The sequence below is a fragment of the Ambystoma mexicanum genome, chromosome 12 (genome assembly GCF_040938575.1).
Source record: "Ambystoma mexicanum isolate Mex_15411 chromosome 12, UKY_AmexF1_1, whole genome shotgun sequence".
Taxonomy (NCBI): Eukaryota; Metazoa; Chordata; class Amphibia; order Caudata; family Ambystomatidae; genus Ambystoma; species Ambystoma mexicanum.
Genome location: NC_090936.1, coordinates 519,212,457 through 519,231,219, shown reverse-complemented (window position 1 = coordinate 519,231,219; position 18,763 = coordinate 519,212,457). Strand labels below are relative to the sequence as shown.

The 18,763-nt window shown below is 43.8% G+C and overlaps 1 protein-coding gene across 6 annotated transcripts in view; it reads right to left on the bottom strand.

Moving 5' to 3' along the window:
• Window positions 1–18,763, bottom strand: part of DENND2A (DENN domain containing 2A) — a 420,914-nt gene that overhangs the window by 60,994 nt on the left and 341,157 nt on the right. For all 6 annotated transcript variants that reach the window (XM_069628810.1, XM_069628811.1, XM_069628812.1 and 3 more), the window contains one exon: window positions 12,808–12,956. In XM_069628810.1, coding sequence (XP_069484911.1) covers window positions 12,808–12,956 — 149 coding nt within the window. The remainder of the gene's footprint in view (window positions 1–12,807; window positions 12,957–18,763) is intronic.

Below are 18,763 nucleotides of genomic sequence, written 5' to 3'. Positions count from 1 at the left end.
TCATCACCACCTTTGCCACGCAGAATTGACTTTTTTGCTACAAACACGCTGGAGACCAAGTAATAATACTGGGTCACACAACCGCTCTCATATGGGGCCCAAGATGGGCACGTATTTATATCTGATTCACGACAATATGTTCAAGTATCCATAATATACCATACTTCTTAGAGAAAGGAAGATGAGTCTTTCTGATTCATATCAAAAATGATTTATCCATAGTAGTTCAAACAAAAAGCTATCACTAATAATCCTTATTGAGGAAGCAGTTGCCAACAATCCACATGTATTAGACTAAAAAAGCCAATGCATTTCGGAAATTATTTCCTTCATCAGGGCGAGTCTAATTATATAAGTCCAGCAAGCAAGTATATAACATAACAAATGCAAGTATGTGACATAAATTCATATAATGGTGACAATTCAAACTAAACATACATTGAAAAAAATGAATGAAAGGAAACATACCAATCAGTAGATGTTACATCATGGGTAAATATCAATAGCAAAAAAGAAAAAGGAAAAAGAAAAAGAAAAATGCCAAGTGGTTTATAAGGTAAATAAATGAAACCAAAGAATATTAGGTGTGGATTTACCTCATTGGTGTGGTCAATGGTGAGCCCACTCAGCAGTGGGTTGTAAATGACATTATGCACAAAGGCATGGAGAAAATCCACTCGTGCTTACAAGGAAACCAATCTGTGGATCATAAAAGATCCAATTAGATACTGTGTTTTACACTCATACTTGGTCAAAGAGAACGATTGTAATCAGATTCTTACCTTGTAATACACAGAGAGAAACGATCCTCCACTGTGCAGCTGCAGGGCAGTAACACAGACTGCAGTGTGAAGCCATTGTCTAGGCAACGGTTCTTTTGTTTAGCATGTGACCACCTCGTTTCTGTGAGATGCAGGTGGTCACAATTAATGATGTAAAATCGGCCAGGGCCCACAAAAATGACAAACCAAATATTTATGGGGCATCATCAATAGGTGCCCATAATTGTAATAACAAATTCCCAAATTAAAAAAAAAAAAAAAAAAAAAATATGAAAAAACAAAGTAGTAGTGATGGATTTATGCAGGTGGTCACAAATAATGATGTAAAATAGGCCAGGGCCCACAAAGATGTCAAACCAAGTATTTATGGGGCATCATAAATAGGTGCCCATAACTGTGATGATAAAATCCGAAAAAAAATGAAACATTAGAATAATGAAGATAGAAAAAATACTGACACAGGTCCTATGGCTATCTGGTCACGAATACTGTTGTAAAGTCGGCCCGGGCCCACAAAAATTAAAAATGAAGTATTTATGGGGCATCACCAATGGGTGCCCATAATTGTAATGACAAAATTCCAAATAAATATATGAAGTAACAAAGTAGTAAAAATACTGCCACAGGTCTTTAAGCTGTCTGGACAGCAAGACATAACGAAATTAAGCTAAGGTAATAGTAAGACTATTGAAACGTAGATGAGCAGTTGAAGTACAGTCACAGTGCGTAAAGTGTCGCCCAGGGGCGGCACCTTGGATCCCAGACATACGTCCGGGACATGCACTAGGGCTGTTACTAGAATGCTCCAAACATGATTAGACAAAAGGCAACATATGCCAGACAATAATTAAGAAAATAAAGCAAAAAAGGCTCCATGAGGTAGAGTGATTCGAACAAGTTAAGCTCAACGGCTGTCCACATGTGGAAATGTAAAAAAAAACAGTATCCAAATGTTCAGAACATCTTTCACAAATTACTCTGAGCATCATATAGAGTAGCCAATGCAATCAAAAAGTAATAATTAGAGCATAGGGCAAAGAGACCCCTATGTATGAAAAAATTTTAAAGTATACAACTCAAGCACAGAAAGAACAGTAGAAACAGTAAAGTCACAAGAGGAACAGTAGAGGCCATTATGTGTGAAAACATGGCAAAGCATACACCTTTAACACAGGCAAAACAGTAGTATCACAATCAAATATAACAGTGGTAATTGATCTCCTCATTCAGACCGCTCGGGACCAGACTACAGAGTTTATCAATCCAAAATGTCTCTCTGCGATTGAGGCGCAGACCTAAATCTTCATGAGGATTATTTCTTGTGAGTACCTCCAGAATCAGAAACTTAATCTGTGAAAGATTGTGATTGTTCAAGGCTCAGTGGCGAGCTACAGCCGAATTAGGGTTGGAATTACGGATACATGACCGGTGTTCGTTCCATCTGATTTTGGCTGCTCTAGTTGACTGGCCGACATAGTATTTTCTGCAAGGACATTTAATGCCATATATGATGTTGGCAGTGTCTCATGTGCCAAATGTCTTGAGGATGATCTTCTTACCTGTGCGTGGATGGAAGATTACATTGCCTTTAATGACGGAATTGCAATTGATGCAGTGTAGGCAGGGAAACGTACCAGTGCGTTGTGTGATAATTTTTTTCAATGGAGGTCTTGTATGTACAAGTTCGTCCCTGAGATTCCTACTCCTCTGGTATGCAAACACAGGTAATTCAGAAAACAAGTTTTGTACTCTTATGTCATTTTTGAAAATGTTCCAGTGTTTCTTAATTGTTTGTTTGATTTTATTGCTCTAGGTAGAGAATTTTGATACATATACTGGTGATTTAAGGTCCCTTGTTGGTTTCTTAGGAGTGGATAGTAAGGTTTTACGGTCAAGACTGTTGACCCTTTCAACTGCAGAATCCAGTTCTTCTTGATGGTAACCTCTTGCAAGAAATTTCTCTTTCATAGCCAGTTGCTGTGAAATACAATCCTCGGGGTCACTTACAATCTGTTTGACTCGAAGAAGTTGACTAAATGCCAGGGGGTTTGATAGGGTCCTTATGAATCTTTGGCAGAGTGTAGAAATTCGGAATTCGGAGTACAAAACTTGTTTTCTGAATTACCTGTGTTTGCATACCAGAGGAGTAGGAATCTCAGGGACGAACTTGTACATACAAGACCTCCATTGAAAAAAATTATCACACAACGCACTGGTACGTTTCCCTGCCTACACTGCATCAATTGCTATTCCGTCATTAAAGGCAATGTAATCTTCCATCCACGCACAGGTAAGAAGATCATCCTCAAGACATTTGGCACATGAGACACTGCCAACATCATATATGGCATTAAATGTCCTTGCGGAAAATACTATGTCGGCCAGTCAACTAGAGCAGCCAAAATCAGATGGAACGAACACCGGTCATGTATCCGTAATTCCAACCCTAATTCGGCTGTAGCTCGCCACTGGGCCTTGAACAATCACAATCTTTCACAGATTAAGTTTCTGATTCTGGAGGTACTCACAAGAAATAATCCTCATGAAGATTTAGGTCTGCGCTTCAATCGCAGAGACACATTTTGGATTGATAAACTCTGTAGTCTGGTCCCGAGCGGTCTGAATGAGGAGATCAATTACCACTGTTATATTTGATTGTGATTCTACTGTTTTGCCTGTGTTAAAGGTGTATGCTTTGCCATGTTTTCAAACATAAGGGCCTCTACTGTTCCTCTTGTGACTTTACTGTTTCTACTGTTCTTTCTGTGCTTGAGTTGTATACTTTAACATGTTTTCATACATAGGGGGCTCTTTGCCCTGTGCTCTAATTATTACTTTTTGATTGCATTGGCTACTCTATATGATGCTCAGAGTAATTTGTGAAAGATGTTCTGAACATTTGGATACTGTTTTTTTTTACATTTCCACATGTGGACAGCCGTTGAGCTTAACTTGTTCGAATCACTCTACCTCATGTAGCCTTTTTTGCTTTATTTTCTTAATTATTGTCTGGCATATGTTGCCTTTTGTCTAATCATGTTTGGAGCATTCTAGTAACAGCCCTAGTGCATGTCCCGGACGTATGTCTGGGACCCAAGGTGCCGCCCCTGGGCGACACCTTACGCACTGTGACTGTACTTCAACTGCTCATCTACGATTCAATAGTCTTACTATTACCTTAGCTTAATTTCGTTATGTCTTGCTGTCCAGACAGCTTAAAGACCTGTGACAGTATTTTTTCTATCTTTACTACTTTGTTACTTCATATATTTATTTGGAATTTTGTCATTACAATTATGGGCACCCATTGGTGATGCCCCATAAATACTTCATTTTTAATTTTTGTGGGCCCTGGCCGACTTTACAACAGTATTCGTGACCAGATAGAAAAAATACTGTCACAGGTCCTATGGCTATCTTCATTATTCTAATGTTTAATTTTTTTTCGGATTTTATCATCACAGTTATGGGCACCTATTTATGATGCCCCATAAATACATGGTTTGACATCTTTGTGGGCCCTGGCCTATTTTACATCATTATTTGTGACCACCTGCATAAATCCATCACTAATACTTTGTTTTTTCATAATTTTTTTTTTTTTTAATTTGGGAATTTGTTATTACAATTATGGGCACCCATTTGTGATGCCCTATAAATACCTCATTTTTTATTTTTTGGGGGCCCTGGTCGAATTTACAGCAGTATTTGTGACCAGACAGCCACAGGACATGTGACAGTATTTTTTCTATCTTCATTATTCTAATGTTTAATTTTTTTCGGATTTTATCATTACAATTATGGGCACCTATTGATGATGCCCCATAAATATTTGGTTTGTCATTTTTGTGGGCCCTGGCCGATTTTACATCATTAATTGTGACCACCTGCATCTCACAGAAACGAGGTGGTCACATGCTAAACAAAAGAACCGTTGCCTAGACAACGGCTTCACACTGCAGTCTGTGTTACTGCCCTGCAGCTGCACAGTGGAGGATCGTTTCTCTCTGTGTATTACAAGGTAAGAATCTGATTACAATCGTTCTCTTTGACCAAGTATGAGTGTAAAACACAGTATCTAATTGGATCTTTTATGATCCACAGATTGGTTTCCTTGTAAGCACGAGTAGATTTTCTCCATGCCTTTGTGCATAATGTCATTTACAACCCACTGCTGAGTGGGCTCACCATTGGCCACACCAATGAGGTAAATCCACACCTAATATTCTTTGGTTTCATTTATTTACCTTATAAACCACTTACGGCATTTTTCTTTTTCCTTTTTCTTTTTTGCTATTGATATTTACCCATGATGTAACATCTACTGATTGGTATGTTTCCTTTCATTCATTTTTTTCAATGTATGTTTCGTTTGAATTGTCACCATTATATGAATTTATGTCACAAACTTGCATTTGTTATGTTATATACTTGCTTGCTGGACTTATATAATTAGACTCGCCCTGATGAAGGAAATAATTTCCGAAATGCATTGGCTTTTTTAGTCTAATACATGTGGATTGTGGCAACTGCTTCCTCACTAAGGATTATTAGTGATAGCTTTTTGTTTGAACTACTATGGATAAATCATTTTTGATATGAATCAGAAAGACTCATCTTCCTTTCTCTAAGAAGTATGGTATATTATGGATACTTGAACATATTGTCGTGAATCAGATATAAATACGTGCCCATCTTGGGCCCCATATGAGAGCGAGGTTTTGTGACCCAGTATTATTACTTGGTCTCCAGCGTGTGTTGCAATTATAAGTCCGGGTGTCTCCAGACTTGTCACAGCCAGCTCCTTTTCAATTGGATGTATATTCTTTTTTGAAATATTTGATTTTTACTTGAATATTCTGAACATTTTTGAATACATGGTGGTGCCCACTCTCTTCTCTGTTTGTTCCTTTTTTGCTACAAACGCCTGAACTTCGGAATATCGTCAGCGGCAGAGATCTTTCATGAGGCGATACGACAAATTATTCGACCAATAAAAGGAACACTTAACTACAGTGATTACATCCTTGTATTTGGAAGATCTAAGAACGAACATGACATCGCTCTAAGAGCAACATGCCAAGCCATTCAAGAGGCAGATCTTATGCTTAACATAGAAAAGTGCAGATTTAGCTAATCAAAACTCAAATTTTTCGGACACATTTTCAGCGGACGGTATGACCCCGGACCACAATAAAGTTTCGACCATCTTCAATCTGCAAGAACCCTGCCAAGCGGCGGACATTCGATCATTCCTGGGCATGGCAAGCTACTGCGTCAGATACATTCCCCATTTTTCCACCATCACTGACCCACTGCGACGACTACTGCAGAAGGACATCCCGTTTACATGGTCCAATGAATGCCAAGTAGCCTTCGACTCCATCAAGCAAGCACTAGCGGAAGCCAGGAGGCTTGCTTACTTTGACCCGGAATGGCATACAGAGATCGTGGTAGACGCCAGCCCAGTGGGACTGAGACCCATCTTAGCCCAAACCAGCGGCTCAGATGCCCATCCGAGACACATTGTAGCCTACGTCAGTAGGGCACTGGCCCCTCTGGAATCCGCATACTCACAGGCTGAAAAAGAAAGCCTCACAGCAGCATGGGCATGTGAACACTTCCACAATTTCGTTATTGGGAAGAGGTTCACCCTCATCACAGACCACCAGGCTCTGCTGTCGCTCTTTGGAAACCCAAGGACAAAAATGCCCCCGAGGATAGAGCGATGGGGCATTAGGCTTCAAGAATACGACTTCCAAATCATTGATCGGCCAGGGGGCGAAAACAATCCAGCAGACTACCTGTCAAGGCACCCAGTGGGCAAGCCTGTGTTGAGACAAGGAGACACCGAATACATTAAGTATGTCACATCCAACGACCTACCACCGGTAATCTCCCTAGAGACAGTTGCGCTAGCCTTGGCAGCAGACGAGTCAATGGCTCTGGCCATCAGCCTAACTGAAAACAACAAGTGGAAGGACTTCCATTGTGCGATACTCCGTCATCCAGGAGTATGCAAGGATGAACTCGAAAGGCAAGCCAAGATCCACACATAATTGGCTGTACAAGACAAATCTATCCTCCTGCGAGGCTGCCGACTAGTCATCCCAGCGACTCTACGCTCTGAAGTCATAAAGAGAGCCCATGAAGGGCATTGAGGTGCAGACAACACCAAGAGACAATTGAGATGTCACGTATGGTTCCCGTTCCTGGATGCTATGGTGGACCGCTGGGTGAAAAACTGTACCTTGCCAATGCACAGCCAGAGATGAACCCCCAGTCCCACTTCAACCAACCCAAATTCCAGACCATCCATGGGAAAGAGTAACTGTCGACTTCTACGGATCGCTTGAATCTGGTGACTATCTACTCCTCTTCATAGACGAACACTCCAGATTCCCGCTCAGGTAGCCGCCATATTTGATGAAGTCATCAGTGAATGGGGGATTCCTGAAGTCATCAAATCAGACAATGGTCCACACTTCTGTGGCCACGAATTTGGAATATTCGTAAAACACATGGGATTCAAACATTAGAAAAAAGAACACCACGATGGCCCAAGGCCAATGGCATGGCAGAAAGATTCATGGCATCCATCAAAAAGGTCCTACAAAGAGCACGAGTGGAAGGCATCGACCCACACCAGGCACTATGCCGAATGCTAAGAGACTATCGCAATACGCCTCACGAGGCCATGAACAAAACACCAGCAGAGCTGATGATGAGGTACCAAGTCCGCACAAGGATAGTCAGAAACTCAGGAAACCAGCCTGTAGCAGACCCAGAAGTTCTAAAAAGAGATGCACAGAGAAAGGAGAACACAAGATTAGCAACGGATGAGCGCAGAGGAGCTCGCCCGAAGGAGTTCCAGATGGGGGATGGGGGATGAGGTATGGGTCCAACAGCCCATGCAGAGAAAAACTGACCCTCAGTTTGCACCAGCACCCCTTCAGGTCACGGCAGTAAAAGGGACAATGATCACTGCCTCCAACGCTGAAAAAGAAGTAATGAGAAATAGCTCACAGTTTAAACAGGTCAGCAGAAGAGAAGAGGGAGGATCACCGACTCTTGAGCCGGAGCCTGAGGACCCAGAGTCAAGAGATGACACATGGATTCCTCCTGAGCCACCAAGTCAGCAGCCAGAGGAATCATGTGACACACCAGATGGACACATGATACCAGAGGCTGCCCGCCGACCACAGAGGAACGTCAGGAAGCCTCCCCGACTACTTGAAGAATGTCAACAGCGTGTAAGGACATTTGTCCGGGGGTGTTGTCACGGCCCTCTGTCTCTTTAAGACAGAGACAAGGCTCGTGAGGAAGTCACGTGACTCGTGACGAGAAGGGGAGGAGTTTGGGGAGAGATTCAGCAGTTACGTTTTGTCAGTTAATAAAGAAGACGTGTTCCATTATGCATGTGTGCGGTCCATTTATTTACAAGGCCATTTCGTTCTAACATGCCTCCCCCTAAGCCCCCTCGCAACCACCCAGTGTTTTTTACCACCCATTAATAATGGCATCAAAAACGTACAGCAGGAAACACTTTTCCCCCCATTTATAAAACGGGGGCAATAACGCAGAGGGGGAGAAGCTACTTGTTGAGGGGCAGCGTCAGGGTTTAGGTGGGTTACCCGTTGTATTTTGACAGACGGAAAAAGAAAAGGAGGAGTAGGATCAAATAGTGGAAATGATGGTGGGGTAAGTGAAGTCAGGGGATTTATGGGTTGGAGTTAGACTGGTAATGGGTGCGTCATGGATTAGGTACCGTTTGTGAAAAGTATTATTTGGTCACTAATTAAGTTATTCAAGGGACCAATTTTGAAATTAGTGGTATCTTTAAAAAATAATATGGAGGTCGGTGCTCAGAGTGTGGTATAAACAAACACAGCTGGGACACAGATACATATGTGGTGTAAAGGAACACGCGTGAGAACAATCAGGAAGATGGCGTTTAAGATCATGGTACACATTTGCAAGCAATTTTAACGAAGTTGCCGCATGACCAATTCCGTCCCCACAAAGGGGCATGAAGTGTCCACAGTGGGCATGTGAAGGGTTCAGATGTGGGGCTGGATAGCACATCAGGTGCCTGATCGATGCGATACCAGGAAGGGCAATGGAATGGGGCCAAAAGGGGTAGCGGATCGAGACAAAGAGCTAGCCATTAAGCTAGGTGCACATCAAGCAGGAGAACAGAGAGGGGACCCAGAAGGGAATTGGTGGGTGAAGATGGACGATGGCACGTTTTGGGAAGTGAAAGGATCATAATAGAGTTAGTCTGTTCCCTTGAATGGCAGTACCAGGGGGTAAGACCCTCCCATACGCAAACATTTGCTTCCAAGTGCCAGACCGGGAATTGAACCTATGCTGCACGGAACCATCTTATTCCGAAGACGAGGGCAATGTGGTAACACGGTGTATGTGGGGAGGGGGGGTATGTACTGGGGATTTAGCCATACGGGCAGCCCTTTTGTTTGTGAGCAGCATTCGTTGGGGTGGTTAGAAGACTGGGGTAGTGACTGGTTTAGTACACACCACCTAGACAGTCTGAAGAGGAGTGAGTTAGGTGCCAGGTGGCAAGATTTTAAGAGTCAGGAGTTACTTGTGGGAAGAGAGGAGTGGGAGGAAGACGTGTTCGGGTCAGCAGTTTCTTTGCTCTTGGTTGTCAAGTACACACTTGAATAGAATGGTTGCGGGTGTCTTATGCGTGGAGGTCTTCAGTGGTCTGCATGGCTTTAAGTATAAGAGCAAGTAGGGAGCAGTAGTGATTACTTACTCCTGGAAGGGGCTTCCAAGAGAAGCTTAGCACTGGAGTCCTTAGCAATGGTGGGTAGTGGATGGAGAGCCTGAGAATGGAATTGCTAAACTGTGGCTTTCATCTTTTCATGTACATCTTTTCTGCCTTTTTGGCCTTGCTGGTTGACTTACTTTTCCTTAGAAAGCATGAATCTTCAACACATATCCTACATTTCAACACGCCCCGTTACATGTGGGAGATCTTTGTCTAGGATGGGTATTAAATTCGCATTCTGGGACTTGAGGTCCCGGTTTTCCCCATTATAAAACCGTAAACATTATTTTATTTCAAATGATCAATTCTTTCTCCGTGTTCCCATTGGCCTCTCAAGAATTTGGTCTGGATTGCTCAATTTCTCGGTCTCGGCTGCCTCCAATTAATAAGCCAACGGAAGACATGGAGTTCGGTCCTGCCTATACGAGTAACATACAATGCGCAGGATCCGGGAAGAAGTGGTGACGGAGAAGGATGTTGCCCCCTTTATCTTGTTCTGGGGCCTTGCGAAGGGGAAAGTTCCACAATGTGTGTCACGTGTTTCTTGGAAGTGATGGTCTTGATTTAATTTTGAAAAATGATAACATAAGCAGCGCATCTGATTGGGCAGACAGTTCCAGGTCCTTGAGACAAGGGATAAGTGATTTACTGTCATCTGCGATCTTGTTAAATGTGGAGGAGATCTCCTTCCCTAAGGAGTTTGCCTTTACCCTTCAAGGATTGGGAGTTTGTAAACTGGGTATTTTGGGGAGTTGAAGTGGATGGCCATCAGGATGCAGCAAGCTTTAAAGAGGAGCCACTGCAATGCAATAATGACTGGAGTGAGGAGATCAAGGCAGCGGGTCCGTAACATCGGACTCTGCTGAAGATTCTATCATGTGGAGTGCCACCATGGCACCCCAGTCAGAACCCCATAATCTATAAACCCATTTGCCTCCTCTCCTTCCACCCAAACGCAATGCTAATGGCTTCCCACTGGCCTACATACTACAATTAACTATGTGGATTGGACAAACACAACTAAAAGGGAACCCAATAACTGCCACCAGAAAACTTTGAACAAGGCGTCTAACATCTTCACCAACCAGTGCATACTACCCCGGACACAATCACATCTTTACAGATACTCCTATCCCTTCCCTGCCACTATCTTCACCCTGTACATTTACCCCCAACTACCCAAACAGCCTCTAAAACCTCACACTTCAACCTCACAGCACACTCAAACCTTCTGTACAGATGGCGATCGACAGCCCAGTCAACACCACAGAAGAACAACCAGGCTATAACTTCTACTTCTCTCTTTAGCTACATTATATTCCCCCAAATTAGCAGGTAACACTGCCCTAATGCACTTGTTACAGTATTCAGTCCTGGTGTGCTCCCCTCTGGATAACACAGAGTATGCCAAACTCCTAGAAGCACATAGATACCCGGCACTTCTGACCTGCCCTCTTCAACAGTGCAATTCTTGCATTTGCCTTTTCTGCTACCCCACTAACACCGCCCCCCGCCCTCTTTATCTTACAAAGCCACGCACAAAGAGGCCGACACAATGGCATATGGGAACAATAGAATATTGGGAGAGGGAGACACACTGGGCGCTTTGTCTATGGCACTACTGAGACCAACCAGAGCTATTCAGCACCAGCTGCCATGCAAAGCAAGTCCAGAGTGGTGAACCATTGCCGTCTTGTGTGAAATCTTCAAGAGATTTCACGCGATGTGAAGGTAGGAGAACAGAACACGGGTTCGTGAAGAGGTGCCTGACACGGCATAGCAGAGTTTGCTTTAGCATTATATTTTTTAAATGGCAAAACTCGAGAGTAAGAGAAGGTAAAGATAAGACGCCCACAAGACAAGCAAAGGAAGGAAGGATCAAAATGAGCAAATATTCCACTTTTATTTCTCCAAAGACCTGGGTAAAAGGAAGCTGAATTTTGCTGGATCCCTAGGAGAGTCCTGCAGTGCATGGATACCATTGGTAGACTGTGTGATATAAGGAAATCATGAGGCCTAGCATGAGGTACCCGGTCCAGATTCAGAATCTCAGACTCGGGGCATCCTCAACCAATCTTTAAAGTCCCCCAAGTTTTCAGGATGTTGAAATAACAGACGATAACATCTCTACAATGAGGGAATCCGCACTGCTGGATTTCTCTGCATTGAGTCATAATGTCTCATCAGTAATTTGGCAGCAAATTGACCTTTGGCTTTCAGGGAAGTGAGAGTTTTGTTGACTTTTAAATTCTTGTTATGGAACAATATATTTGATTGCTGCCCAATAGGGTTCTATTATTGAACTTTAGGAGCAGAGCTTCCTGGGGTTTCAATGCTAATTTCTAAAGAATACAGTCATAAGCAAACATGACTTTTTTTTTAAAGAATGGTCCTTGCTAGAAGTCTCATCGATGGGAGCCTTTAAAAGAAGAGTAAATGTACCGCATTTTAAAAGAAAAAAATGCAGCAAATTGCCAACACAGCTTTCAGTCCTGCTTTTGAGTCTTGAACAATGAGGTACCCCAACCCTTTTGCAATATCACTGATCTTCAGTTTCTTTTATAACAGTGGCTTAATACCGGAGACTAAGCGCGAGACTGGGATTCGAACTGTCCTCCCGGCCTAGTTTGAACGAATAGTTAGGTCTACAGAGTATGAAATTAGCCTATTTTATTTTCTCAAAGGAAATAGAGTAAACATATAAATACAAACATGGGATTACAAGGTCAAGAACACAGATACATGCGAAGGTGAAGTGACAACCCCTATAACAACTTTTTTACATAAGGTTCATTTTTTATATTTGCGGTTAAACAAAATTCAACGAAAAACAACAAAGAAAAGGTGCTCAATAGCAAGACAACTCGGGAAAAGCCACCAAAAACAATGCTGTTTATGGCAATAATAATGTTGACGATAAGTAAAAGGAAAATTATAAGAATATCTGGCTTTTGCTTTGTTGCATGCATCATTGTCCAGTGGTTGGTTTTAGAGTTCCGTATAGTGGCGCGCGACTAAGAACCACAGCAGCGCTACATGTTCGGAGACTCTCCTTCTCGTAGAGGGGACATTCAACTACACTTACAAAGCTATAGCAATAGGATATACCTTAACCCAGAAAAATTAATTCTCCCCAGTTGCAAGTGGAACGTGGTTCCCAGTATTCTGCCCACCCCAATGTGGCATCCACACCAGCGACTACTTTGCACAGCCCTGATGGAAGGTTCTTACCTGAGCGTATCAGCCATGAAGATGACCCTCCTCTCCAGGAGTAGGGTGGCGAAGACTCGAAGCAGGTGGCGAATGCTGAGGGACGCGAACAAGGACTCAAAGTCCACGTGTTCGAGCCGGGAATCCAGTGGCCTGTAGAGCTCAATCACCTGAGAAGAGACAATGGAGCAAGGGGTCAAAGATTTCACAACCTTTACCAGGGCGTCATACACAGCCAAGGACTACTGCCAAGTTGTACCACTTCTGGGAGGTAAAAGTGAGAAACGGTAGGTTAACTGAGCCTAATGACAGAGGAGATCGATATAAGGACTGGAAGCACAGATCATCTACTACAGCTGGAGGTGTAAGGAATGGAAGATCAAAGAGGTCCATGGAATAGAGCCAGCAGTGATGCCAGCTCACAATGTGCACATGGACACTCCCTTGCCCACATCTATATGCAATGCCATCTATTGATTGGGATGTTGGAACTTCTCGCAAAGTGTCGACATTACAATCACAGATGATGTAGTTGGAGGGGTCGGTCCTTCCTTTTAATGATCACATGGCTGAGGCCACAGATCATTCAACACAGGGAAGACCTGAAGGTCCTGACAACAATGGACTTGCAGCAGCAAGGAGACACTCTGTCAGAGGAGGTAACCCCAGTGCAAAGCTACCGACGCAGGGTGCGCCACTGTGGCAGACAACAGCACCAGTAAGACAACCTCCAAAGAGGAGACTGGAAGAGACGGAACGAGGCGTAAGGCAGAAGAGCCAACCAAAGAGCGTGCGGAGCAGACACTGGCATAGAAGAGCAGCAGCCAAGCAAAGACTGAATGCTGACAAAGGCATCAATGAGAGAGCCTCAGGCACAGAGGGTTTGTCAAACAGTATGGGGACAGTAGGCAAGAGAAAGACGGGCAACCAAGAGAACATCCAGAGGCAAGTGTAAACAGGAGCCCAAAGAGCATATGGGAGTTCAGAAAGTTTGCTGGTGCCAAGAAGTGGGGCAACCCAGTGTGTGAGAGGGGAATGAAGGATCCAGGAGAACGTTATCCTAGTGGCATCCAGGGAAATGTTGTCCAAGACCCAGACAAATATATATATCGTTCTGTTAAGCAAAAGGGGTACCGTCATAACTGTATTTTCAGCATCCTGAATGGAACACTGCAAGTACCAGAATGCAAAGTAATAGCCTAAAACAATCTCCTCTGAGTTTTTAACTGCAATTTCACAACTTCAAGAAATACAACAACAATACTGTTTGACAAGGTCACCTGCTAGAAGTCAATGTCTGACACAAAGTTGTACGCTTTCATTATACAGCATTATTGCCATTCAAAAGCCCCAGGAAAGCTTTCCTCAATCCACAAGCAGGCCCAAGGGGGAGCAACAGGCGGCTGCCACATGTCCAAGATGGTGGAAAGTGAGGAATAAAACTAAAATGAAGTGTGGCAGGTGGCAAGCCTCAAGTCCAGGCAAGCATCGATTCCCAAGACTGATGTGACTGCCCAATGCCCCATTCACAAACTCAATAACAGGTGGAGTCCCCATAGCCACCGACCATGGACATGGAGAGAGTAAAAGCAATTGTGTTGGCAGACGCTGTCCAAAAAACATTGTTCTCCATCATTTATTTCACTTTTTGTTTCGGAGAGGACCATGGGTGGTCATAAGTGACAGAACAATGGGCAAGTCAAGAGACAATTCGCCGTTTGTGTGCACTATATGATGATACATAACCTTTACCTTTGGACCAAACAGTATAGTCCAATACACCATGAATGGGTGAGGCTTTCTGCAGTGAACACTAAATGGGATCATTTCTAAGTGGCTGGAAAGTAGTAAGCCAAACAAAATAAGGCCCATTTGCCCAAGATTACATAGATTGGTCACGTGGGGGAAGCTTGGCTGCAGGCCCAGGTTTTCTGGTTGCACAGTTTGCAATTGTGTAGGTTTCATCCAGAAGTAGCCCCTGTAACATGAGGGGAGGGCCTGGCAGGCTGAATACACACCTATTTTGACTGTAAACAAAATGATACAAACTGTACTGTGCACTTTCTGTAACTAGCGCCCAGATGCACGAGTGTTTTGTGCACTGATACAAATGTAAAAAAATAAAGTATGCCCCGCATTGCATCTGTAGATTGGTACCAACATGCCATGTCTGGCAGAGAAAAACTAATTTCATGAGTGGACGATCGCATGCAGTTCTTTCAACTGTCAGCTGGTGGCAGTGACGCTGCGCTTCGTTGGGACTGTAGCAGATGAAGGGCGAGGCGATCCTTGGCTCAGCTGGAGCTGGTCTCGTCTTTCGGCAAAGCACTCGATAATGCCTCTGGTGCGCCATTTCGACAGAGCAAGGTGGAGGATGTAACCTCCCTTGCAGTTTTTTGTTAAATGGATCATCCGTGAATTGTTTGCCCCATCATGAACACACTCTTCGTCGCACCCAAGTATGCTATACACAAACTAAGTGGCTCGCATACACACAAAGAAAACAACTCTATACCTCTACAACCAAGGCACCCTAGTACCATGGACACACGAGGTTCCCATTGGGGCACAAATGCTTCGAAGCCAGTGGTGGACGACCAGCCATGTTTTGGCCTGCAGCTCCCATCAGCCCTGGCCTGCATGGTCTTAGAGGGGTGCGAGGTCCTACGACTTTTGGGCTGGAGCGTCTAGGGGGCTGGAGGTGCATGACTTGCCCACCACTGCTATATGCCCCTGACACAGAAACACACAGACTACTGCGGTGTCCAGTCATTCATTCGAAACAAAAGGATCGAATGCAATACATTCAAATAAAAAGGACCGAAAAAAAAGACCAAATGCCTTTTTTTGATGTATTTTTTGGGGGGGGTTTAGTATAGGTAAAATTAATGGTTTTTGGCCTTAAAACAGGGGTTTTGGGGGGAGGGGCCCGTCCTAAAAAAAAATGCAGTCTTTTTTATCCAGTCCTTTTAACTCGAAAGTATTGCATTTCGATCCTTTGTATTCGATCCTTTCACCCATAACCCACTATTGCGGTGTATGCAAGCTTCACGCCTCAACACAGTAGGAAAGCCATCATGCATTTCCCCGCCCCCTCTACCCAATACCATAACCAGCCCCCACCTCTCGTTCAAAGCCTCCAGAGCGCCTGGAGCCCATGCACATGGCGGAGGTGTGCGGTAGAAATCCCATTAACAGAACAAAGCATAACACAGTAACTGTCTAAGGGAGACTGAAAGAATTATGAATCATTGATTTACATTCTAGAAAATGTGGCCTAAAGGTTCGCCGAAAGAACAAAGTATTATTCGATTTGCATGCTGGGAATTGTGGTCCAAATGCCCAGTGAAAATCTAAAAGAATGCGAGTAGTCAAGTGAACTGCCCAAGGACAAATATGCTACAAAGACCATGTGACAAGCTATGATAAAACGAGGAGACTTGAAGTACATGTTAAGAAGTGTGATCCAGGAAACCAGTTCCATATTAGGAATGATTGAATGGGCAAATCATCATTAAGTTGAATTCTGGGAACGATAGTCCAATGACACGTATAACCTAGTTGCACACTATTCATGTCACGGAATGTTATCCAATGGTGTGACACATTTTGTTATATCATGACATATGTCATATCATGTCCAAATATATATCATGACATGATGCGTCATGCTACAAGGCATAAAAAACAAGATGTGGGGGGGCAGCACTATAAAACTAATTTTGATCAAATAGAGAACGATTTGCGTCGTCAACCAGTAACCCGAAATTCAATTTTTGGGGGGAAATAGGAACTGTGAAATAAATCTGATTTCTACCACCAGAGCTGGCGACCACCTTCCGTAGTGAAAACCACTGCATTCGCCAAAGACTTAATGACAAATAAATTTAAACAATCATTCCTTTAGATCTTCTTGGTGACAACCTTTCTTAGAGTACGGTGTGCCATGTTTAGTGATGAGGCGGCAGGGTAAATAGCCGAGGCATTTCTAGTGTTTTTGACAATGGTGACATTAGTGCTTGGAAGGACAGAACTAGCCCAGATGACGGACCCTTTGTCCGAAATGCATCGGCTATTTACTCTGCCTCTTCAGAACTAAAGATGGCACACTGCCGGCTACAAGGCATTCCATAAAATCTCATTTTACGGAATATCAGGCAGTCATGATATGGGTGGCAAAGTACCCTCAGAACTCGAGGAACATTGACGGGAGGAATATTTTTTTTTTTTGTGCACCCGTCATCACATGAATGGCCCAGTGGCACTGTGGAAGAGTCACAAAGAAGAGACCGCCAAGAGAAAGGAGTGAACGGCAGAAGGAGGCACACTGTGGAATCAGCTTGAAGTCTCCCCACTGTGTGAGGACCAAACAGACTGAAGCATGCGGCTTGAAAAGTTCAGCAAGGGAGACTGAATATCCGACCATTTCAGAGAAGGCACGAATGAGTAATAGTGAGGAGTTGCCAAGACTGAACCACCAAGGAAACTGTCACAGCACACCGTACCACGGTGGGACAGCGTCGTACCACCGTGCAAACTTCCAGCCACGGGGCCTATGCGACGGGAGAAGACAGCCAAAGAGGCGGTGTGCAGGGAAAGGTAGCAAGGGGACTGCAATGGACACAGACCTCAAATTGCTTCACCTTGTGTAGCGGGCCTTGCAAGCGCTACCAAAGTAAGGAGCCCATATGAAGACCCGACGACTCAAAGGGGGATAAACTAGCCAGCCCAGCAGAGAGGAGTCTAGGCACAAAGCCAAACCATAGGCCAAGAAGCAGTTACCATAAATGCCAGAGCGAGCAGGTGAACCTATAAATAAATCCTTAAAGAGAAGGATTGTATTGTGGGGATCGATACCCATATTTCCAAAACCTCTGAGGGGAGGATACATCTCAAGTCAAAGAAACTGAAGAAGTGGTGTCTTCTAGAAACCATCATCCATATTCCCAATACCCAAGAAGGAGGGGTTGTGCATCTGGGCAGTCAAAGGAAATTGAGAGGTGTTGCATCACGGGATCCAAGTCTGGCAATCTCAAAGGAGGACACAGAATATGCCAAGTCTGCATCTTGGGGGCTAAAACCTATTGAGAAATTACTGATGAAGAAACAGCCTTTGAAACGAACTGCGTGATGGGAACAGAATGTCAAGTTCTCCCATCAATGGAAGGAAAACGTACAGAGAGACTAGGAAGGAAAGCCACCTGCTGGGAGCTGAATTTCAACTCCCCAATTCAGCCACAGCAAAGACCTTACCCCAGACCATCAAGTGTTAGAAGCGAACACGCACGTTTCCAAACACAGAACAGCAGCCACAGACCATGTCTTATGGTATGTTCTGCCATGGGGGTGCATGAGATATCCCTCCCAGTAAACTACTTGTTTGACTTTACAAATTAGCTTACAGATTGACATTCCCAGTAAGAACTCAGTATGACATTCCCAGTGAGACGGTCTTTCCCAGTAAGGTCTAAATTGGGCACTCCCAATACGCATGATATTCCCAGTAAGATCACAGTTTACAGAATTCCAATATATTGAACTGTAACATTCTTCCCAAAGATCATGGCAAGCAAACTGCCACTAAGAGCAGCTCAAAATAAAAGGCCACACATACGCCTAGGCTCCCACAGAACATAACAGCAGGCAGTGCAACGAGGCTCGAGCCAATCCCTCTGAGGCAACACTTTCTAAGACATGGCCTCTAAACACTCCGGAGAAAAGGAAAACCAATGACCCTCTGAGGGAAGAACAGCTTTGTTTTGCAGTTAACAAAGGTCTACACAAAACGTATCCAGGTTATGTATTGTTTGGAATGTTCAATGTGACTAGATTAAAAAACATACTGTTGGTACACTACTGTGCTCTACAGCTGACTGCTCGTAGGTCTATGAGATTACAAAACCATACACAGGAGCACCACATGAACAGACAAGCAGGGTAATGACAAGTTGCAAGAGGGCATAGAGATGAAGTCCTA